Source organism: Gopherus flavomarginatus, chromosome 3 (assembly GCF_025201925.1).
Source record: "Gopherus flavomarginatus isolate rGopFla2 chromosome 3, rGopFla2.mat.asm, whole genome shotgun sequence".
Lineage (NCBI taxonomy): Eukaryota > Metazoa > Chordata > Testudines > Testudinidae > Gopherus > Gopherus flavomarginatus.
This window is the reverse complement of record NC_066619.1, coordinates 56573235-56597781: the sequence shown is the minus strand read 5'-3', so window position 1 is coordinate 56597781 and position 24547 is coordinate 56573235. Positions and strand designations below refer to the sequence as shown.

The following is a 24547-nucleotide window of genomic DNA, read 5'->3' as shown; positions in this document are numbered from 1 at the left end:
TGTAGCCCTCTAGGTGCAAACTGGCAGAGGTCCCTGTGTCACAGCTGACTTATTAAAAATGTCACTGTTCACTTTTTATTAAGATGAAATTAGCAAAAATATTTTCTGCATTCCAGAAATGACATTTTACCATCATCTCACCCACTATGATAAGATCATTATGCACTACTCTGTGTTGAGCTGCAGTAATCAGCATCCCTTATCATGAAAGCAACAATGAATAAAGAGCAGCCTGGCAAAATTCTACTCACCCACTCACCTAGATTCAGTAACTGACAGGCCACTAATATTTTTTTCTCTTATTGTTGTAAAAGTTGGCAAGTAGATTTTGTGATAAGGCTGATACATTAATTAGAATTTTGCAAGCTGAAGTGTTATGTGAAAAGAAACTGACACTTACTGTAACTGTGGTTCTTCAAAATGTGATGCAGACATGTATTCCACATAGGTGTGTATGGGCCCAGAGCACCAGAGCTGGAAACTTTTGCCTAGCAGTATTCGTAGAGGGACAGCAACTCACGCTTAGTGGCTGTGGCACCTTCACTTGCTATATGAGGCAGTGGCACCCCAACCCACCTCAGTTCCTTCTCATTGAAAGCCTAGGAGGAGACTCCGATGCAGAGGAGACAGGGTGGGTCGTGAAATACATGTCTACATCACATCTCGAAGAACCACAATTACAGTAAGTGTTTCTTCTTCTTCTTCTTCTTCTTCAAGTAGATACAGACATGTATTCCACTTAGGTAACTCACAAGCATTACCCGATCCAGGACAGGGGGCTTGGAGTCTACTGAAATAGGGATTGCAGGACTGCTCTTCCAAGGTCTGCATCCACTCTGGAAGATGCGGAATGGCACAGTGGTCCATAAACGTCTGTATGGTCAACCATGTTGCCTCTCTGCAAATGCCTAGTATGGAAATGTCACTGAGGAACGCTATCGACATTGCTTACACTCTTGCAGGGTGAGCCTGTATCCACTGAGCAGGTGTAGCTGAAGCTATCTCATGTGCTGTCTTGATACAGGATGTCTGTGAAGAGACTGCTTGCCCCTTCATGCAGTCCACATATGACATGAACAGGCTAGGTGAAGCATGAAATGATTTAGTTCTGTCTAGATAAAAGGCTAGACATCGCCTGACATCCAGAATATGGAGGCACTATTCTTCCAAGGAAGAGTGCAGCTTTGGGGAAAAACACAGGTAAAAAGCCTGTTTCAGATGAAACTGAGAGATCACCTTGGATAAAAACTCTGGGTGTGGTTGCAGCATTATCTTGTCCTTGGAGGACTGTGTGTAAGGCAGGTCAGTCATCAGAGCGTGCTACTCACATACCTTTCTCGCAGATGTGATAGATACCAGGAATGCAGTTTTCTTGAGACAGGCCCCAAGGGGCTTGAACGGAGGGCCATTAAAGCAGTCAAAACCATGTTTAGGTTCCACAGGGGAACTGGTTCTTGGACTGGTGGATGTAAATGGAGAAGCCCTTTCACAAATCTCATCACCATAACATTGGAAAAACTGATTTCCTTTGAATGAGGGGAAGAAATACTGATATTGCTGCCAAATGCACTCAGAGAACTGAGCGCAAGGCCTGCTTTCTGAAGATGTAACAGGTATTCCAAGATATCCTGGATGGAAGCCCCTGTTGGCCAAGGACCACACTGAGAACCTATTCCATTTTGCTAAGTAGGCTGTCCTAGTGGAAGACTTCTTACTGTTGAGGAGCACATCATTGACTTGAAGGGTCACTCTCCCAGGGATGGCGGGCTGTAGAATATCCATCAGTTTGTGCGGCAGCCAGAATTCTCTCTTCAGGCACATCTCCTTGGGAGCGAGAGCCAGTTTTGGCTCAGCCAAGACCCTTGTCCTCATCAACGGATGATGCTGTACTGCCTAGTTTGTCCTCTGCTTCTATTCTGGGGGACTTTAAGGTGTACCCAAGACCTTTTACCCTATGTAGCCACATCCCCAGAAATCCAGAGTTTCTCCAAGAGGGGCTGCCAAAGGTGCGAGCCTTGCAAAGTCCTGGACCAGCAGTGAGGATGGGACAGAAAGGCAGAGCAGGTCTGCTGCAGCCTGGTACTGGCATCGCCCTCACCAGTACCAGAATCAATGGACACTTGACAGCTGGAACTGGAGTCAATGGTATGGGGTTTCTGTCCTTCCCACTCGGTACCAGGGAAGGGTCAGATCCATGCCATTCATGCCATGCCATCCTAAATGCTGAAACCAGTCCTAAGACAGTCCACGCTTTTCCTGGGGGAGGCAGAGAAGACACACTGCAACCTGAAGAGGTCCTGACTGGTTTTATGAGACCTCTTCCTCAGCACCCACAATAGAGAATGGCTCCTTTGCCTTTTTGGAGAGGTGCCTGCCCCAGAACAAGAGGCAGCATTGCTCTCCGAGCTAGAGGATGATCTTCAGCCCAAGGAGGGCCTAAGTATTAGGTCAGACTGCCTGGCCTGCTCAAGCAGCTGCTACTTGAGGTTGAAGGTTCCATGCCACCTGAGTCTACTTCTTAAACGATCTACAGGTCAAACACTTTTTAAAGTGGGCCTCACACCAAGACAAAGCAAGCACCATGTGCGGGGGTCACTGTTGGGGATCGCCCCTCCGCAGGAAGGACAATGTTTAAACTCCAGTGAGGGCATCACTGGGGAACACAGTCAACTAACACTATCTACTAACTACATACAATAAACTAGGCTAAAACTAAATGCAGGATTGTGAGACTACAACCACATAGAGCTCCGACTCCAGCCAGGGCAGTGAGCAGGAACTTGGGGGGCGGGGGAGGGATCAGAGTGGCACCACCTCATAACTAGGGGAGGGGGCACACCCACAAGGCCCACACACCACCCCTCTACAGGTACTTCTAGGCAAAAGGCTCTGGAGCGCCAGTGTACTGGGCGTGCACACATCTATGTGGAATACATGTCTGCATCTACTCAAAGAAGAACTTGTTTTATTTCCTAATGTTACTTGAAGATAGTCTCTTAACTACAGTGTTGAGTAGCATTATCTTACAAAGAATCTATTTTATTTATCTACACAGATGTAGAGATTCTTTTACAGATAACACAAACTTGACTCACTCAGACCAACATATATTTACCATATCATTAAAGCAGACAAATACAATGGAATGAGCAACCAAGACACTGACAATTTATAAATGCTCATGTCTGAAGAGATCAGGATACAGAAATTTGAGTTTACAGGTGGTCTAAGTTATTTAATGAGTAAACATAAACTAAATGTGACTGGGAAATGACATTGATCAGGTCTGGGGGACAAAATGAACACTAATCTCTCTCCAACAGCATTTAGTAAAGCAAACATACTACTGAAACTGAAATATACCAGAAAAAGTACAAATCAGGACATAATGAAATTAAATCAGTACGTGACTGGTGAAACCTTACCAGGTGAGGAGTACTACACAAAAATTTGAAGACTACTATAAAAAACTGAAGAATTAGAAAAGGTTTATAAGAGAGTTTATAAAGGATTCTGCGGTCACAGCTACATGGAAAGGTAAAGAAGGCTTTTACTCATTACAAAAATGTTAAAAAATTATTACCAAGATACATAAAATATTAAGTGACACAGAAAGGGATTTTCAAAAGCTTGCTGATAGAGGGTTATTTGGGAAGGTGAAGGTGCATAAGTCCTTCCCTCTTCCCACACATTTTTAAAAAACAGAACAAACTTTAAGAAAAATTATGCTGTCTTTTTTGAGCAAAGAAATGTGAAAAGTAATTGGGAGATATTACAAAGAAATTTTGAATGCTGAACACACTCCCTCTCCAGTAATTCCAGAATTTCTATTCTGGGAGACATTTTAAGATACACTGGTATGACTGGAACAATTCATCTATGGCGGCAAGAAAAGTACTCTTGCAACAGTCAATATTTTATACTTGTGGGATACAAAGTAAGATTACAAAGACAGACATATATGTTTTCCTTAACTTCATAGACAGATTCTGCTCCTATGTTGTTATGCAGCAGGAGTAACTTTGTTACCACAGTACATATTCGGATACCTGAGACTGTAGAGCTGAAAGAAGCATAGCAGGCTATTTTAGTGGGCCTGAAGTGAAAATTTATGTATAAATGAAAGTAGAATGTTCTTGATGTGCTACACTGATTTACTGTAAGTTCTACTGCTCAAAAGATGACTGGAATATTCACGTAGAGATTGCTGTACTCTCACCAACCTCACTATCAGTTCAATTTTTATTAACATGAATTTAGGCAGTTTTGGTTTTTATCACTAAGTTTCCCTTTTTCTTTCCTTTTATAGCTCCAGTAGTTTCATACATTATATTCTGAGCACAGAGTAGAGCCAGAAGCATGTAGCACCTCGTGAAGCAGCACCTGAATAGAAACAACCGAAGAGAGATAAGGATGGAGGAAAAAGAGCACCAGTGTCCTCCCCACCTCACTAGTCAGCTGCTATCCTGAGTGAAGGGGGGAAAAGCATATTTTCCCACTCCATCCACTCAGAAGTGAAAGATGGGGGCTCATCAGAAGATAGCGAAGCTTCTCTGCTGCTATGATGTCTTCATCTCACCTACAAAGGCTGCAGAAGTTGTTGGGGCTGCATGTGCTCTCCTCCTAGTGGCACTTTGAGCTACCTCTAGAAAAGCCATTCTCTCCTCAAAATCCCAACCAGAGGGTGAATTTGATCTCTCCTGCAGTGGGTGAAAAATTGGGCTGAGGAAGATACAACTGAGGTTTTTGTATAGCAGCAGGTAAAACATTTGCTGAAAGAAGAGAGGAAATCCCAACCCTGGCAGATGCTACAAATTCTGCAGCATAACAGAAGAGAGAGTCCAGCAGACAGCTTCTTATCCCCTCTAAGCCTGGCTGCTTCTGCAATATGCAACACACGTATATAGCGTTAGTTTTGGAGAGGGGAAGGGGTGAAGATATATAGAGACTTTTTTCTCCCCTGCCTCAGAGTACTACATTCCTGAGACGCACATAAATATTCTTTTTCCATCCACCACCCACATCACCTTTGGTTGCTGCTGGAGTTTGAAACAGCACCAGACTGTTGTTTAGGCAAGTTCTGGAGCTTCCAGTCCCACCTCTTGCTGTCAAAGTGCCAAAATAATAAATGAGGAAAAATGAAAATCTCATTTTGGTTTTCCTGGCTAAATGACAACTCATTTTTTTAAACAACCAAGTTCAGTCATTAACTCACCATGACCCTGACTTTGCAATGCATTAAGGCATAATACAGATCACCTTTAAAATGGATTTTTTTGCATACTCTTGACAGACATTGCAAACCAACAAATATAAAATGTTAAAGATCAAACTGCCTTACAGTTGTAGAACTGAGAGCTATTTTTGAAAGATATATTAAAGTACTAGTAACAAAACAAATAGTGAAAAGAAGAACCCCTAGATGACCTTTAACATATCCCAACAGTCAATGAATTTGAAAACGAGACCTCTTAAAAATATTTGCATTTAAGTGAAAGTAGTGATTGTGAAAGGGTTCTCAGATCGGGGAGAGACGTATCCAGGATTTGCACAAATCTTTCAATTTCTTCCTATACAACATATCTAAAATGAAACCCTTCTTCTCTGTCCTAAGAGCTAAAAACATTCATTCACACATTGATTATCTCATATTACACCATCCCCCACTGTTCTGCCAACTATGCCAGGCTCAATGCTCCATTTGTTGTCTTTTCATTCATCTGAGAGTATCTACATTCACATAATGGAGCGTAAGGTGGATCCAGTAGTGGAAGTTCAGAGCTTTCTGATTTAGTGATGAAGTATTGCCAAAAAAGCAACTATAACTTATCTGAAATTGCATAAACCCACTGTGAGTAATTATGTTTAATTAGTTAATTAATTACTTCTGCATCTCCCTTGGCAGAGATTTTAGCTGGAAGGTTCAAGTGTCATACCCTTAGTAAACCAGAAAACTACAGAATGGGCAAAAGAGACTTTACCTTCACAAAAGGCTGAAATTGCAGCTAGCTGAATTTTCAATGAAGATGTCTGGAGGCCAGACTGATTAATGTAGAAGGTACTCAAGCATCCTGTGTATGGGATTTGCATAAGGATCCAATTGTTTAGCCTCACACCATCTTCCACTTGAAGTCATATGATCATCCATTGAACTTCTCAGCTAGGAGAACTTGATACTTTCTCAGACACACCAGCTACTGGATCTCTACCCACTCAGAAGCCAAGCTGGAAGCGAGAGAAATGCTAGGTTGGGATAGAGAAGAATGCCCTGGTTCTGGGTGATCAGATCTGACAAATTTCCAAATGTACGGGATAAGCAGTGACTATCTCCACTGGAAGAGGGAGCTAAACTTGTTGCTGCAATAGAGGCATTGAAACTCAAAACCACTACATTCTTGAGTTTAATAGGACCTTGGAAATAAGATGCACTGAGAATAGATATATATCAGCAGCTTCCCACTGTGAAGGAGAAATGCATCTAATTTTGTCATTTCCATTCTTTTAGTTCAGATTACTATCACTTTCCTGTTCATGTCAGTGACAAAACAGATCCATCTTGAGTTTCTTCACTCCAGGGAACGAGCTGATCAGTACTTTCTGACCCAGACATCAGTCATGTGTCCAATATAAGAAATCCAGTGATTTTTAAAATGTTTTAATCATAAGGCTATTTTCTCCTTAGTGTAAATATTCCCCTCCTCCCCTTTTAACCATTCACACATTGCCTTTATATATCACTGTTAGTTTTATTGTCCTTTGTTCCATCTTATATGTCAACATAGCATCAACTTATTATAAGTCACAGAATCACAGAAATGTAGGGCTGGAAGGGACCCCAAGAGGTCATCTAGTCCAGCTCACCTGCACTGAGGCAGGACCAAGTATACCTAAACCATCCCTGAAAGATGTTTGTCCAGTCTGTTCTTAAAAACCTCCAATGACCAGGAGTCCACAATTTCCCTTGGACGCCTATTCCAATACTTAACTACCCTTATAGTTAAACAATTTTTCCTAACATCTAAACTAAATCTCCTTTGATACGGATTAAACCAACTACTTCTTGCTCTATCTTCAGTGGACATATAGTCCAACTGATCACCATCCTCGATACAACAGCCCTTAACATATTTGAAGACTTATCAGGTCCCCCACTCAGTTGTCTTTTCTCAAGACTAAACATGCCCAGTGTTGTTTTTTTCCTCATAGATCAGGTATTATAAAACCTTTTAGCTCCCTTCTGAACTCTCTCCAGTTTATCCACAGCTTTCTTAAAGTGTGGAACCCAAAACTAGAACAACATGCAACTGAGGCCTCCCCAGTGCCGAATAAAACGAAAAAATTACCACCTGTCTTACATATAACACCTCTGTTAATGCATCCCAGAATGATATTAGCCTTTTTTTTTTTGCAACTGCATCACACCGTTGTCTCCTATTCAATTTGTGATCCACTATAAACCCCAAATTATTTTCTGCAGAACTACTGCCTAGCCAGTTATTCCCCATTTTGTATTTGTAGATTTGACTCTCTCTTCTTAAGTGTAGTATTTTGCATTTGTCTTTATTGAATTCCATCTTGTTGATTTCAGATCAATTCTCCATTTTGTCACATTCGTTTTAAAGTCATATGATCCACAATCTCTAACCAAGAGAAACCAGTTTATGGAAGAAAATGTCAGATGCTTTAAAAATAAACACCAACTAATTATGCTTTGTTTAGGATTAAGAAAGTGTTTAAAACTTTTCAGTCATTTTACGTAGCCACTAACCAGGTTAGATAAATTCTTAATATTAACGTAAGCACTTTTTAAAAAAATGTTTATATATACACCAATAAATAATAAACATTGACAGATTACACTTATACTTTTTAAAAACATATCTAGAAAAACTAACTGTTTGTAGTTTACCTGTTATAGTATCTTCCTCCCATCATAAACTGATTGTTTGGAGTAGGGCATATTTTGAAACGTTGAATATTTTCACTGGTCCGAAAATAGAGTGAATAATCACCAGGAGTATTATCAGAGGGCCTCACAAGAAAACTGCACACTTGACCAACTGAAACAATATTAGGATTATTAATAAAGTGCTCATCACTATTATTTTTCCATCACAGTACAATCAAAGGGTATTTCCCAAATTTCACTGGATACAAATATGAATTGGAATTTGGAACAAATATGTGTATATTTAGTTTGGAATCCAGACATTTGCTAATTTATTTTGCCCCCTTTAAGCCCCCAAGGTAGGCAGTAGCCAACTTCACATATAGATTCATAGATTCCAAGGCTAGAAGAGACCACTGTGATCATCTACTAGTCTGCCCTCCTGTTTAAACACAGGCCATACAACTTCCTCAAAATAATTCCTAGACCACATCTTTTAGAAAAATACCCAATTTTGATTTAAAAATTATCAGTGATGAAGACACTCCACTCAGAAGAGAAAAACCATTCTGACAACATGCTGATATAGATTCCAACAATTAAAAATAGTTTTGATCTAATAAAATATATTCAGATGGTAAATACTATTTTGGAGTTTATTTCACCATTTTTAACTTTCTCTTTTACCTAGGTTCAAAAGCCTGATATTTTAAGTCCTGAAGAAACATTGTCCTTCAACAGAAAAAAAAATTTACACTATTTATGACACAACAGTACCTTCCATATACTCTTATTCAGATTATTAAATTATAGCTTTTATTAATAGCAAATATTTAAAGTATTTATTACTCAACAAGTACAGTGATTAGCTGTTACAATGAAAGTTATTTGACCCGCTGTCTTTGATTGTCTAATACTTTTTTTAAAAAAAAATCATCATGTTTAGCTCTTGTAACATATTATTTGCATTATGGCGATGAAAGTCAGGATCTGGAGCTCATTTGCTGGGTCCTATTCACACAAAGACAGAGACCTGCTCCAAAGGTTTTACAATCTAATTTATATAGAATATTATTCTGTGTGCTCATTCCCTTATGCCTTAACCCCAGCAATGAAAGTCAAATACCTGTCATCAGCAAATTGTAAGCCTCTTGTTTGGAGATCTTCCCATGGAACCATCTTAAAGATGAAGAGAACAAATAAGAAAGCAAGATTATCAGCAGTCTCTTTTTGGTTCTGTTGGCCCTCAAGGCTCTGGCTTCTATGAATTAATCTTTTAATTAAAGACCTAGTAGGTGGAGTAATTTAACAGAACATAACTCATAAAATTATGTTACACAAATATCCACTTATTTGACAGAATATTTAAATATCTAAAATTAACTGTGACTAAAATTAAATATTTGAAGTAGAGGTCAAAATACAAAAGTTTTAGCTATATAAGCTGTCATGTAAAAAGCGTGTATGCTAGATAATTTTTCTGGTAATGATTTGAATCTATCTATTGTAATCTATGGCAATTTAAACATATTCTGAATGTAAATGCCCTGTCATTACTCTTCAATAAGGGGCAAAATATCCCGACAAAGTAACTGGAGTTGTGCTGTGAATTTCCACAGGAGCTGGGGAAAGGAATTCTCAGCCCAAGCTGCAGAAGGGAAGAAAGGCAGCAGAGCAGAACCGAGCCACAGTCACTACTCCAATCTCAGAGCTATAGTAGCCTGTTCAGCCCTGCGTGTGGCGGAGCCATGCCATGACAAATCCCACGGCTTCAGTCCAGCCTCAAATAACTAATACATATAGCTCTGCAGGGTGTCCTTATGCAACACATGTAAAGTCCATTTATTCATCTCTGAATACTGATGATGTCATAGCAGAACTTTTGGAAGAATTCCCAATCTATCTCTAACTTCACACACTCAGCAGATGATCTCTCAGTGATCTTCCACACACCATCTGCCCATCTTCTTGATGGTCACCCCTACTACAATGACCACCCTTACATGATAACTTTCAGGCAGTGTAGTATACCCCACCTTTCCTATCCTCTCCATACACATGGCATTTCCAGTACCCGTATAGGTGGGAAATGGATTTGTCTTCTTGCCTGGATAAAGACCTAAAGTACAAATAAGCAAGTGATTTTCTTTTTTAAGCATCTCAATAGATCTTATCCATCAAAAGAAAATAACCTCAGTTTTTATTTTCCTTTCCAGGTCATGTTTAAAGGACAATCTCCTGATGCTTGAACACTTGAAGGACTGTCCAGAGGACCCTCTGAGCAGCAAGCTCATTAAACATGTGGTCTGCAAGTGGTGAGGTTTGAAGCAACTTCCAGGAATGGTGCAGGGGATAATCTCAATAAATGAAGATGATGCAATTAATGAGGCTGTGTTACACCAAACTAGATGGAAGAACTGCCAGTAGAGTTCAGTGGGCTGCAACCCTACAGCAGCAATTCTCTCTCCCCACCCAACATACCTGGAAGTGTCTTCAATCATCAGCATTTCAGAGATTGTGAATCTGATGATACTGGAGGCAGGAGACAGCAATAATATTGACAAAAGATCCTAAAGCCAATCAAGTGATTAAGTAGCAGGAAATTCAGCTGAAATATTTAGTTGCCACTCATCTTTTTTCATTGCAAGTGGTTCTACAGATGACAGATGCTACTTTCTGGTCACCAAATCATGTCTATTATGATTCCATGATTTTCATGCTTCTTAATAAAAATACATATTGATGACTTAATATTTTGGGCTTTTCAGATATAAATGTTAATAGATGAAGCAATTTCAATGAGAAACTTGAGTGCTACAATGTTAAAATCTCATCATTATGAGAGGCTAATAGAGGAGATCACCAACACCAATATATTGGTGATTAAAGTACCAGATCAGTGAATTCAGAACTTTAATTCTTCAAGCGATGGTAATATTCTCTCTCCAAAACTAAAAGATTTTGGAGTTAGATTGGTTTTACAAGAGGTCAGTTCTAGTACATCAATTTCTATAATCAAACAGTAACCCATGTTGCATATTCTGGGTGAAATTCACCGCTATCCACATGGCTCATACAAGATTTATCTATCATGAAAACCTATTGACACTATCCATAAGTAGCACAAAAGACCAATGTAGAAGCCCGCCAGACAGAGGAGAGTATCATCCTCAGCAATTAGTAGAGGGAAAACATGAGGCCAGAAAGAGCAGTTAGATTCACCTTTTCAAAAGGCAGATAACTTCATAGCTGAAATTTACAAATAGTTTATTCCACAATATTTGTTTTTCTTTAAGAACAAAAACCCTTACATTTTGCCTTCATGTGGATCTTCTTCACGTCCCTAATGAGAAAATTAACACAGTAAGTGTATGATGCAACAGTCCACATAATCAATTATATGAAGTCTATTTTCTAAATTTTTAGCTTTTCTGTAGAGGTCAATAATGCTACAAAATAATTCATTTATATTCAAGAAATCATATATTTTTTAATTAAAGGGCTTATTACACAATTCTATGAAAGATGCTTACTATTTGGTGCATCTCTACCCTATTTGGGTAGAGAAAGCATATGCCAAAAGCACATTTAAAAATAAATAAATAAATAAATAAAATTGAGGGCACCATTTCTTAGAATGATCAAAGGATTTATTTATTTTTGTGCTTCTTTCCCAAATCCCTGTTTACATGAAGGAAATTCACCCCGCTGTAACTACACTGATTAAGTTACACTGGCACAAACCCCTTATGTAGATGAGCTATATTAGAATTAAGTGGGGTTTACACCAGTGCAGCTTACACAGGTACGTATTAAGCCACATCGATATAAACCCCACTATGTGCCAATGTGGTGCATCAGTATTAATGGTTTGCAGAACGCAAAATAAGTAGCAGCTTCGGTACAAGCAAACATGACTTGATCACATTTGTTATGTGCAAACAAAGTATAAATCAGCAATAAATACATACAGATACATACACATATGTTGCTTTAGAACAGGAGTGAGCAAACTTTTTGGCCCAAGGGCCACATCTGGGAATAGAAATTGTATGGCGGGTCATGAATGCTCTGGGCTGGGACCGAGTGGTTTGGAGGGCAGGAGAGAGATCAGGGCTGGGGTAGAGAGTTAGGGCATGGGGAGAGAGTCAGGGGTGCAGGCTCCAGGCGGCGCTTACCTCAAGCAGCTCCCGGAAGCAGCAGCATGTCCCTTCTCCGGCTCCTACGTGGAGGTGCGTCCAGGCAGCTCTGCATGCTGCCCCGTCCGCAGACACCACCCCTGCAGCTCCCATTGGAGTACTGGAGGGGGGCCATATTGTGGCTTCTAGGAGCCGCATGGAGCAGCCTTGGACCCTGCACCCCGGCTGGAGCACCGGAGCGGAGCCGTGTGCCTGCTACCAGGAGCCACATGGAAAGGCCCCCAACCCTGCTCCTTGGCTAGAGAGCCTGAACAGGGCAAGCCCCAGACCCTGCTTCCCAGTGTGAGCTGGGGGGCCATCCTAAAACGGCTGGCAGGCTGTAGTTTACCCACACCTACTTCAGAAGGACCAGTTTCATAAAGCTGAAAAAAATTCTGAGTCAAATCAGCTCAGAGAGAGAATATAAACAGAAAATGTGACTGATAATTAGGAATCATTTAGAAACATTTTACTAGCTGCCCAAAAAGCCAAAATTGAGACAGAAGGCAGCAAATGGGTTAAAAACAACCTGGCTTAGAGGGAAAAGTGCTATGAAAAACAATATATAACAGATGGAAGCATGGGGAAGTTGACTGTAATAAATAAAAAATCAGAAGCTAGCGTTTGTAGAAAATTGATAAAGGAAGCAAATGAACATAAGGAGAAATGTATGAGCAGCAGAGTTAGGGACAATAAAGAAGTGTTTTTAGTACACTGGGAACAAAAAGAATTCTAACAATGGTATTGGTCCATCACTAGGTGCAAATGGTAGAACTATAAATAAAAATGCAGAAAATGCAGACATGTTCGATACTTATTTTTGTCCCTTACTTGGGGAAGAAGGGATGATATAGTCATGGAGGAAATGATGAAGAAGAAGAAACAATTCCAATGGTAACTCAGGAGGCTGTTAAACATAAGCTACTAAAGTTAAACATTTTATAATCAGCAAGTCCAGATAACTTGCATCCAAGAGTTTTGGAAGAGCTGCTCAAGGAGCTCACTGGATTGCTAATATTGATTTCCGATACACCTTAGAACATGAGGGAGGTTCTAGAAGACTGGAATAAAGCTAATGTTGTGCCAATATTTAAAAATGATGAACTAAGGCAATTATAGGCCTGTCAGCCTAACATTCATTACAGGACAGATTATTGAGCAGCTGATAAGTATCAAAGAAGAGTAATATAATAAATGCCAATCAACATGGGTGTATGGAAAAAAAATCCTGCCAAGTTAACTTGATACCTTCTTTTGATGAGATTTCAATTTCGGTTGATAAAGCTAATACTATTGATGTAATATATTTAGACTTCTGTAAGACATCTGAGATGGTACTGCACAGCATTCTGATTAAGAAACTAGAACACCACAAAAAACAAACATGGCATACATTGAATGGATTAAAAACTGTCTGAAGGGTCTCAAAATGTAATTTTAAATGGAGAATCATCAAACAGGTACATTTCTAGCTTGGCTCTATAGTGATTAGTTCTTGGTCCTATGCTATTTAAATTTTTTATATCAATCAATAACCTCAACAAGAAAAAAAAATATTACTGATTCATTACTGATTTAAGTTTGCTGATGACAGACTGGTATACAATGAAGAGTACAGTTCACTGATACTAAGTGATCCCGATCACTCTGTAAGCAGGGCACAAGCAAACAATATTCATTTTAATATATCTAAATGTAAAATCTACAACTGCATAGAATGTAGACTATACATACAGCATGGGAGACTATCCCAGGAAGAAGTATCTCTGAAAAAAACTTGGGAGGTCATGCTGACTAATTGGCTGAACATGAGTTCCCAGTGTGATCCTGTGGTCAAAATGGCTAATATGATCTTTGGATGGAGACTATTGAGTAGAGACATTCTATTAACTCTGGTGTTGGCACAGTGAGAGCCCTAGTGGAATACTGTCCAGTTCTGATATCCACAATTTAAGAAAGATATTGAAAAAGTGGAGAGGGTTCAGTAAAGAGCACAAGACTGATCAGAGGATTGGAAAACACGCCTTCTAGTCAGACTCAAGGAACTCAACCTATTTAAGTTTATCAGAGAGAAGGTTAAGGGGTAATTTGATCAGTCTAAGTATCTTCCAGGAGGACAGAAATTTGATAGTAGAAGGCTCTTCAATCTAGCCGATGTTTCTTTGATAAGATTCAATGGCTAGAAGTTGGAGCTAGCCAAATTCAGGCTGGAAATCAGATGCATATTTTTAATAGTGATGGTAATTAACCAGTTAAAGAGTTTATCAAGGACTATGGTGGATTCACAATCACTGACAATTTTTAAATCAAGACTTGATTTTTTTCTAAAAGATATGCTCCAGTTCAAATAGGAATTAATTCCGAGAAATTCTAAGGCCTGTGTAACGCAGGAGGTGAGACTAGATGATCACAGTCATTCCTTCTGGTTTTAATCCATGACTCTTAATGCAGACTGGGCATAGGATTTGAAACAGACAGCTAAAAACTACATATATTAATATACTAGGTACAGTAGATAATAATAATGTGCATAATGCATCCACCCTAGGAGAGTAAGAGATATTGCAGGATGGGCTAACATATTGCAAACTGTCAGACTCCTCAAATCAGATGATGTGCTCCACCATTTATCTACACAGTATCATTAAGCTGCTACAAGTTGTCTGATCTTTTGCACTATGTCATAAATAGCTTCTCCTCTGACAATGTAGTACAAGGGAATTCAATTTTCCTTCTCAATTAGACTGTGTATGTGCTGATTTAATGCTTGTGAATGGTGTGGATTGACAGTTCTGAGGACTGAATTAGTCTACTGTAGTTATTCAGGAAAAAGTACAGCAGCAGGAGCAGCACACAGTTCTTCACACTACACTGATAATATGCATCAAACATGACCTGTTTATGTTACCGCTAAAAGTGAGAGATGAGTTCAGTGTCCATGCATATTTATTCTTTACACACTACAGTGGGCTAGCTGGCACCAGTTCTTGGATGATGGCAGTTTTGGTGAAGCAGAGACTTGTCCACTCAAAAATGAACTGGAGTAACAAATTCCCTTCATTAGGGACCAAAAAGAAAATAGAAATGGTAATTCTCAATTATTACTGACATGAGGTGGATTGACCTCGTACCCTACAAACAAAAGGCCGGAGCCCAGATTCTCCAATACTGTCCATTCACTTTGCATTCTCAGATAGCAAGCAGCTACCTGGTAGTGTACAGTTGGCAGAGGCAGTGACGCTTCCCCCAGTCCCAGTGAAGAGACATGCAGAGTAGGGGTGGCTTGGTAGAACCAAACAAGGTGTGGTAAGCAGCAGAGCTCCATTAAGCCCATTCTCCTGTCATAAGGTGTCTCAGGGTCACCTGACTGCCCTAATTAATGCTGGGGCCAGCATGGTTGATGCTCAGTCAGGGATCGTTAATGAACAACTTGACATGCCCTCTTGTCCCATCCCCTGTTCTGAATGGAACTCTCATGAGGGGGAGCCTTTATACATATAAACTTCATCAATTTGGATGCATCGCTGACTGGGAGCCGCCGGAGGTAAGCTGGTGCCCCAACCCTGTGCCCCAATCTCCTTCCCCAGCCCTGAGCACCCGCCCCAAACCCAGAGCCCCTTCTTGCACCACAAACCCCTCATCCCCAGCCCCACCCCAGAGCCTGCACCCCCACCCCAGAGCCCCGACCCCCTCCCACACACCTACCCTGCCCTGGTTTGAAAATCACTGCTCTAAACCCAGCTGTTCCTACAACAGAAGAGACCATGCCATTCATTGTAACTATTTTGTGGGGCTTCCTGAAGTGCCACAATACCTTCCATTTTTCTAGTGAAATATCCAAACTGATGAAGATAATATATACAAAGGCATCTTTTAAAAAGTTGAAGTCAAATCCTAGTGAGGTGAATAGAAAGGAGCATAAACACTGCCAAATTAAGTGTAAAAATGTAATAAGAAAAGCCAAAGAGGAGTTTGAAGAACAGTTAGCCAAAAACTCCAAAGGTGGTAATAAAATGTTTTTTAAGTACATCAGAAGCAGGAAGACTACTAAACAACCAGTGGGACCCCTGGACGATTGAGATACAAAAGGAGCGCTTAAAGACAATGGTCACTGCGGAGAAACTAAATAGATTCTTTGCTTCAATCTTCACGGCTGAGGATGTTAGGGAGATTCCCAAACGTGAGCTGGCTTTTGGAAGTGACAAATCTGACAAACTGTCACAGACTGAGGTATCACTAGAGGAGATTTTGGAATTAAATTGGGAAACTTAATGTTAACAAGTCACCAGGACCAGATGGCATTCACCCAGGAGTTCTGAAAGAACTCAAATGTGAAGTTGCGAAACTATTGACTATGGTGTGTAACCTGTCCTTTAAATCAGCTTCTGTACCCAATGACTGGAAGATAGCTAATGTTACGCCAATATTTAAAAAGGGCTCTAGAGGTGATCCCGGCAATTACAGACCAGTAAGTCTAACGTCAGTACCAGGCAAATTAGTTGAAACAATAGTAAAGAATAACATTATCAGACACATAGAAGAACAGAAATTGTTGGGCAAAAGTCAACATGGTTTCTGTAAAGGGAAATCGTGTCTTACTAATCTATTAGCGCTTTTAAAAGGGGTCAACAAATATGTGGACAAGGGGGATCCAGTGGACATAGTGTACTTAGATATCTAGAAAACCTTTGACAAGGTCCCTCACCAACATGCATCTGACGAAGTGGGTATTCACCCACAAAAGCTCATGCTCCAAAACGTCTGTTAGTCTATAAGGTGCAACAGGACTCTTTGCTGCTTTTACAGATCCAGACTAACACGGCTACCCCTCTGATACTCCCTCACCAAAGACTCTTATGTAAATTAAGTTGTCATGGGGATAAGAGGGAAGGTCCTTTAATAGATTGAGAACTGTTAAAAGACAGGGAACAAAGGGTAAGAATAAACGGCAAATTCTCAGAATGAAGAGGTGTAACTAGTGGTGTTCCCCAAGGGTCAGTCTTACGACCAATCCTATTGAACTTATTCATAAATGATCTGGAGAAAGGGGTAAACAGTGAGATGGCAAAGTTTACAGATGATACTACACTGCCAGTTAAGACCAAAGCAAAGCAGACTGTGAACAGTTTCAAAAAGATCTCATAAAACTAAGTGATTGGGCAACAAAATGGCAAACGAAACTTAATGTGGATAAATGTAAGTAATGCACATTGGAAAAAATTAACCCCAACTATACATACAAGATGATTGGGGTTAATTTAGCCACAACGAATCAGGAAAGAGATCTTGGAGGCATTGTGGATAGTTCTCTGAAGACGTCCATGCAGGATGCAGCGGCGGTTAAAAAAGCAAACAGGATGTTAGGAATCAGTGAAAAGGGGATAGAGAATATGACGGAGAGTATCTTATTGCCCTTATATAAATCCATGGTTGCCCACATCTTGAATACTGTGTACATACATGGTCTCCTCATCTCAAAAAAGATATATTGGCATTAGAAAAGGTTCAGAGAAGGGCAACTAAAATGATTAGGGGTTTGGAATGAGTCCCATATGAGGAGAGATTAAAGAGGCTAGGACTTTTCAGCTTGGAAAAGAGGAGACTAAGGGGGCATACGAGAGAGGTATATAAAATCATGAGTGATGTGGAGAAAGTAGATAAGGAAAAGTTATTCACTTATTCCCATAATACAAGAACTAGGGGCCACCAAATGAAATTAATGGACAGCAGGTTTAAAACAAATAAAAGGAAGTTCTTCACACAGCGCACAGTCAACTTGTGGAACTCCTTGCCTGAAGAGGTTGTGAAGGCTGGGACTATAACAGCGTTTAAAAGAGAACTGGATAAATTCATGGAGGTTAAGTCTGTTAATGGCTATTAGCCAGGATGGGTAAGGAACAGGGCCGGTGCAACCATTTAGGTGAACTAGGCAGTTGCCTAGGGCGCTGGGATTTGGGGGGGCGCCATTTTCTTTAGCAGCAACCGCAGTGGCCGGATCTTCGGCTACTCCTGTCGCTGCCAGCGTTTAGGCAGAGGGAACTGGGGCAGGGAAGGATGGGGAGGGCAGCCTGCAGCAAGTAAGGGGGGGAGGCGGCACCAGGGGAACTCCCTGCCCCAGCTCACCCCTGCCCCGCCTCCTCCCCAGCACGCTGTGGCTGCTTCACTTCTCCTGCCTCCCAGGCTTGCGTTGCCTAAGCTGATTGGTGCCGCAAGCCTGGGAGGCAGGAGAAGTGAAGCAGTGAGGGCATGGTCGGGGTGCTCGTGCTTGGAGCAGGGGTGAGCTGGGGCGGGGTGGGTGCCTCAGGGTGGAGGGCGGGGAGCTGCCGCAGGGGAGGGGGCGCCTCAGGGCAGATAGGGTGAGCTGCCGTGGGGGGGGGGTGCCTCAGGGCGGGGGCGCAAGGTGGAAGTTTCGCCTAGGGTGTGAAGCTTCCTTGCACCGGCCCTGGTAAGGAATGTGTCCCTAGCCTCTGTTTGTCAGAGGGTGGAGATGGATGGCAGGAGAGAGATCACTCAATCATTATCCGTTAGGTTCACTTCTTCTGAGGCACCTGGCATTGGCAACTGTCAGTAGACAGGATACTGGTCTAGATGGACCTTTGGTCTGACCCAGTACAGCCATTCTTACGTTCTTAACCCAAAGCCTCCTCCCACACCCCCAACTCCTCATATGGGTCACGGGCATGAACAATTTTCTTCCACTGGGTCGCCAGAAAAAAAAGTTTGAAAACCACTGGTTTATAGAACTGCCTATGAACAAAGTCATAATGCTATTCATCTGTACAAAATTAGAATAAATTTATTTGCCAAGAACTGGTTTGGCCTTCATTATTTTCAATTTCAGACGTTAGGCTTGAGGAATGACTATACATGTTGATAAATGGGAGATCTGATTATTACATTTTAAAAGAAAACTGAAAATACACCACAGTAGGAAGCTTGGCAGTTACACTAGATATCATGGCTCTTGTACATTAATACTTAGAGAATCTTAAGTTTTAGAACTCATTTAAGTAGACAACACTTACCACTTCTTCTACCAGGTCTTCTACAATAAGGCCTTGTTCATCTGTCCGTAGATTTGTAACCCACATCCAACCATCTTCCAATTCATTATGGACAATAAACATGTCTCCTTTAAGGAAACTGAAGAAAGCTACAGTAAGACTATTAAACTAGGACTGCAATCAAGGTGCAATAGTTTTGGCGAGGATAATAAATTGAACATAACTCAAAGTTATATTTTCAAAACTTTAAAAGATGGAAGCATAAAAAATACTGTATTTGCTATCCCAAGAGAACATCACAAGTCAATCTGTTTACACATCATGAAATAAGCACCTGTTAGATACTGACACATTAGGTTTATTTGGATTTCTAATACTTGTTAATTTCTAGAGACACCTTTTATGTTCTACTGAATTATGCAACACTAGCACCATATTATAATCAATGTTAAAGAGACAATATCTAGTCAAATCAAATCTCAAACAAAAATAAGAAAAATCAAAGAGACATAAGTGTATATACCCAGTATCATGTTTATAAAAGAAAGTAGTGATTTTACCTAATTTCACAACATTGTAAACCCTAAGTATGAAGGGAAAGGTTTCTGGGATCCTGTATATGAAAGCAGGTCCTTTAAGTCACTATAAATGCAGGTGCTAAAGCGTTACAGAATGGTGCAGAGTACTGTAATTAATTACCACTGGATCATGATGGTAGATGGACCTTTTCAGAAATATAACACGGGTTAGAGCGTGTTTGAAAGCTTGTCTTTACTACAGTTAAATGAAGTTATAACACAAGGTGAGTAAGGACAGTACTTGAATCTCTAATATCCTGGGAACCAAATGGCTACAACACTGCAAACAACAATGGAGGATAATGAATTTTGCCATCTGAACTTGAAACTCCACAACATGAAACAAAAGAAAACAAAGCGACATCTACTACCTGAGAAAATGCCAAGAAACAAAACACTATCCCCCAAAGGGCTCACCCTCTCACCACTATATACAATTCCAAGTATGACGAAGACCTCTGCAGGAGGATTTAAAAAAAAACCTGAGGAATCGTCTCCTACAAATCTCATACTCCAGAAGGGATTACCTCAAACACAAAATCATCACATACTCCTACATACTGGAAAGAAAAAAAGCAGGAAACCTACCTGGAGGGTCATGCAAGAAATCACCAAAAAAAATTATCAAAGAAAAATTAAGACAGCCTCCAAAACAAAAACAAAAAATGGAACCAAGAACAACAACTACTCTACAATCCACTGAACACCACTTCTGGAAGAAGCCACCCCACCAGAAACCACCATGTGAACTTCTACCCCACTACATCGTGATACTAACATGTACAAAACTAGAAGAATTATTTTGTCAACTCCACTTCAAAAAAATTATTTCACACCATCACTCATAGCTACCACAATCCCACCAACAGTCATAAGATAAAAGAATTATCTGACTGGACACCCCACCACACATTTGATCATTGCATTGATTACTTCAGGGAAAAAAAAAATAACTATAAGATCCTTAAACATCATATCTACCACCATCTCTCCACTGACAAGAGGATAGCTATACAATTCCTGAAATCCAAAAACAAAAAGCTAGTGATCAAACCAGAAGACAAAGGGGGTGCCATCATAGTTCTCAACTGAAATGACTACATTAATAAGGCCAACTGACAACTCTCCAACACCACCTACTATAAAAAACTCAAAAAAGACCTCACAACACATTTCACCCAGGAATTAAAAGATATCAACAAATCATTCTCCAAACAACTACAAGGGAAACTGTACAACTTTATCTTAAACCCATCCCGGGGACCTTCTACATGCTTTCCAAGCTGCACAAACAAGGGAATCCAGGCAGACCCATCATATCTGGCCACAGCGCTCTTACTGAAGAAATATCAGGAGTCAGAAACCAGAATCAAATCACTCACCGCACAAAGGGCCAGCTTCCTCCAGGATACAATTCACTTTCTCCAGAAATTCAGCAATATTAACAACTTCCCTCAGACTAGCATCCTTGCCACCTCCCTGTACACCAATAACCCTCACAATGACTGCATGCCTCAAACATCTACAAGACAATGGACATCACACAGCTATCCACCCCAAACACATCACTAAACTCATCCATTTCCTCCTCACCCATAACAATTTTATATTAAAAAATAAACAGTTTGTCCAAGTCATGGAAACAGCCAGGGATACAAGGATGGCTCCCCAATATGCCAACCTCTTCATGGGCCACCTCAAAGAAGAATTTCTGGACAAATGAACCATGAAACCAATTATATACCTGAGATATGTTGGATGATATTTTCATCCTCTGGACAAATGACCTACACACCTTCACAGACTTCTGCCACAACTTCAACAACCACCATCCATCCACTAAACTCTCTCTAGAACACTCCCACACTAGCATCAACTTTCTGCCCACCAAAGTCAGCTTCAACAATGGAACTATACAGACAACTATATACCAAAAACCCATGGATCACCACACCTACCTTCACGGATCCAATATATACCCAAATATACCAAGAAATCTGTTATCTACAACCAGACACACAGATACCACAGAATAGGCTCCAAGGAGAAAGTCCAGGTTAACACACTTAAAACTTCCTTCACCAAAAAAGGACACTCCCATCAGGGAAGTGAATCGCATCTCAAATATCTGCTTCAATATGGGGAAAAAAAAAATCAGATCACATACTCCTACTTGTTACCGACTACCCTACAGGGAGTATCACCAAACAATTACAATCTGTACTCAGTGGGAACAACACCCTGAAAGAAATCTCATCTGAACCCCCTCTTCTGGCCTTCAAACAACCCCCCACAACCTTGCCAAGTTCATCATCAGAGGCAAGCTACCCACAGACCAGGACCCGCTAATCCAAAGCAGCACCAGACCCTGCCAAAACAAAAGATGCAAAACCTGCAGGCATACCTTCATTGCTAGGATGATCAATACCCCTCATAACACACCTTTTAAGATCCAGGGATCCTACACATGCCTAAGCAGCAAAGAGTGGGTGAAAACCCACTTCGTTGGATGCAAGTGGGTATTGCATCCGACGAAGTGGGTATTCACCCACGAAAGCTCATGCTCCAATATGTATGTTAGTCTATAAGGTGCCACAGGACTCTTTGCTCCTTTTACAGATCCTTTTACGGCTACCCTTCTGATACTGTACACATGCCTAGCACAACATGTGATGCACCTCATCCAGTGCACCAAACGACCCAATGAAAATTAGCTAGCTGAAACAAGACAATCACTATTCTCTCTAATGAACTCACAAAGAAAAATTATAGAAGACAAACACACCATATCACACCCATGGGCAAACCCTTTTCACAAAACAATCACTTACTATCTGAGCTCTCAGTCCTCATCCTCAAAGGAACCTGCAAAACACCTTCTAAAAGACAAGCTTGCAAGCTTAAATTTTGTTAAATATGTTAACTACTTATAAACAATCTGCTTTAACATGGCTTGTGTGGTCGAGGCAGAGTGCTGGGAGAGCTCTCTCCCAGCACTTTGCCTCGACCACACAAGCCATGTTAAAGCAGATTGTTTATAAGTAGTTAACATATTGTAAGAGGCCATTCAAAGTGAAGTGACTTGTTAACACCTCTGCATATGACATAAAAGAGAGTGTCACTGGGTTACAGATTGTTGGAGTAAGCCGTAAATTCAGTGTCTTTTTTAAGACCCTGATTTTTAGAGTCTAGGAAAGTTAAAAATTTAAGCTTGCAAGCTTGTCTTTTAGAAGGTGTTTTGCAGATTCCTTTGAGGATGAGGACTGAGAGCTCAGATAGTAAGTGATTGTTTTGTGAAAAACACTCTAAAAAACCCCACCTCCACGAGGGGCATAGCTACCAGCACTGGTGCACTGTCTACATTGGCACTTTACAGCACTGAAACTTGCTGTGCTCAGAGGGGTATTTTTTCAGAGAAAGTTGTAGTGCTGTAAAGTGCAAGTATAGACAAGCCCTCAATAAATGAGTCTCATCTCTGCAGTAAAGTCATAGCCAAGGCAATGTCGCCTATGCTGAGTCCTGAAGCACAGGCTCTTGCCTCTGGAGTTTCTCCTCAGCATGCCTTTCAAAAGGAAGAGTCAGTATTTCTATAGCTCTTATCACCCAAGTGCTTCCCATGTAAATTGGATATGCATAGCAAGGTCACTAGTGGATTTAATGGAATTTCCTTACCTGGTGGAGGAAGTCCTACTCGCTATATACAATTATAGGTTTCCTCCTCTGTCTATCAATCTGGTTGTGACAAAAAAAAAGCTCTCTCAGAAAGACAGCTCTCATAACATGCTCTAAGGTGGTCAGAATGGATTAGTATGATCTGCACTTGAAACCCAACTCAAATAAGGATATTTTAACTCCAGCTCTCATACACTTTATTCTCTGATATTCATGAAACCTTTCTCCAGATATCAGAAGCAGATAGCAACAACCAGAATCTCAATGCAGGTAGCATGGTAAGCCACACTCTCAAAAGACAACCCAAGCGTGTCCCTAACAGTGATTACTACCAAACATCAGGGTCCATTTAGTGTCTACTTCAGTTACAACATCCTGTTCAAAATTAAGCTACGTCTACACTAGAGACCTTACAGTGACACGGCTGTACCGATGCAGCTGTGCTGCTGTAAGGTTTTCTGTGTAGCCGTTCTATGCTGATGGGAGAGAGCTCTCCAATCGGCACAATTAAACCATCCTCAATGAGCAGTGATAGCTATGTCAGCAAGAGAGCAACTCCCACAAACATAGCACTGTCCACACAGGCGCTTCTATCTACCTGTCAATATAACTTCTGTCTGCCAAGGGGGTGTTTTTTCACAGCCCGACCGACAACAGTGCTAGTGGAGACGTAGTGTAGACGTAGCCTTATTCGTCATTAAAGTCCACTACCACCACCACCACCCTCCTCTCCCCAAACAGATTAATTGTTCCTGCTCAATTTTATATTTGAAAAAAAATAATGCACCCCCCCTTTGGATGAAGACCAAGCATAGAGAAATTAAAAGTGTAATTTGAAAGTTTCAGAAAGTTACAGTGAGACTGACAACAGAGACCTAAAACAAACTAATCGCTCCCCTTATAATTAACATGTTTATTTGGTAAACATTAATACATATGTACACAAAACAGAATGCTGCTACTTCTACAACTGATAAATGAGCCCTTAAGAAATCTGATTTTGACATTTAGGAGTGGGAAGACAAATGTAAACAAAAATGATTTGTACTCATTAGTACTGAAAAATGCTCCAGAATATTTTAACTTCTTCTGATCCTTTAATAAGACATACCTTATTTCATCTGTGTCTGGCACTTTAGTGTATGGCAGAATGGCTCGAACTCTCCTTCTGTCTTCCACTGGCTACAATTTAGGAGGGGAAAAAAGTTTAATTCTTGCTCTCCCCTA

The 24547-nt window shown here is 40.6% G+C and overlaps 1 protein-coding gene across 2 annotated transcripts in view; it reads right to left on the bottom strand.

Moving 5' to 3' along the window:
• The window catches only part of RASA1 (RAS p21 protein activator 1), a 126848-nt gene that overhangs the window by 58975 nt on the left and 43326 nt on the right, over window positions 1–24547 (bottom strand). For both annotated transcript variants that reach the window (XM_050944812.1, XM_050944811.1), the window contains exons 4-8: window positions 24432–24498; window positions 19092–19209; window positions 11200–11231; window positions 9015–9067; window positions 7910–8060 (exon numbers count right to left, since the gene is read on the bottom strand). In XM_050944812.1, coding sequence (XP_050800769.1) covers window positions 7910–8060; window positions 9015–9067; window positions 11200–11231; window positions 19092–19209; window positions 24432–24498 — 421 coding nt within the window. The remainder of the gene's footprint in view (window positions 1–7909; window positions 8061–9014; window positions 9068–11199; window positions 11232–19091; window positions 19210–24431; window positions 24499–24547) is intronic.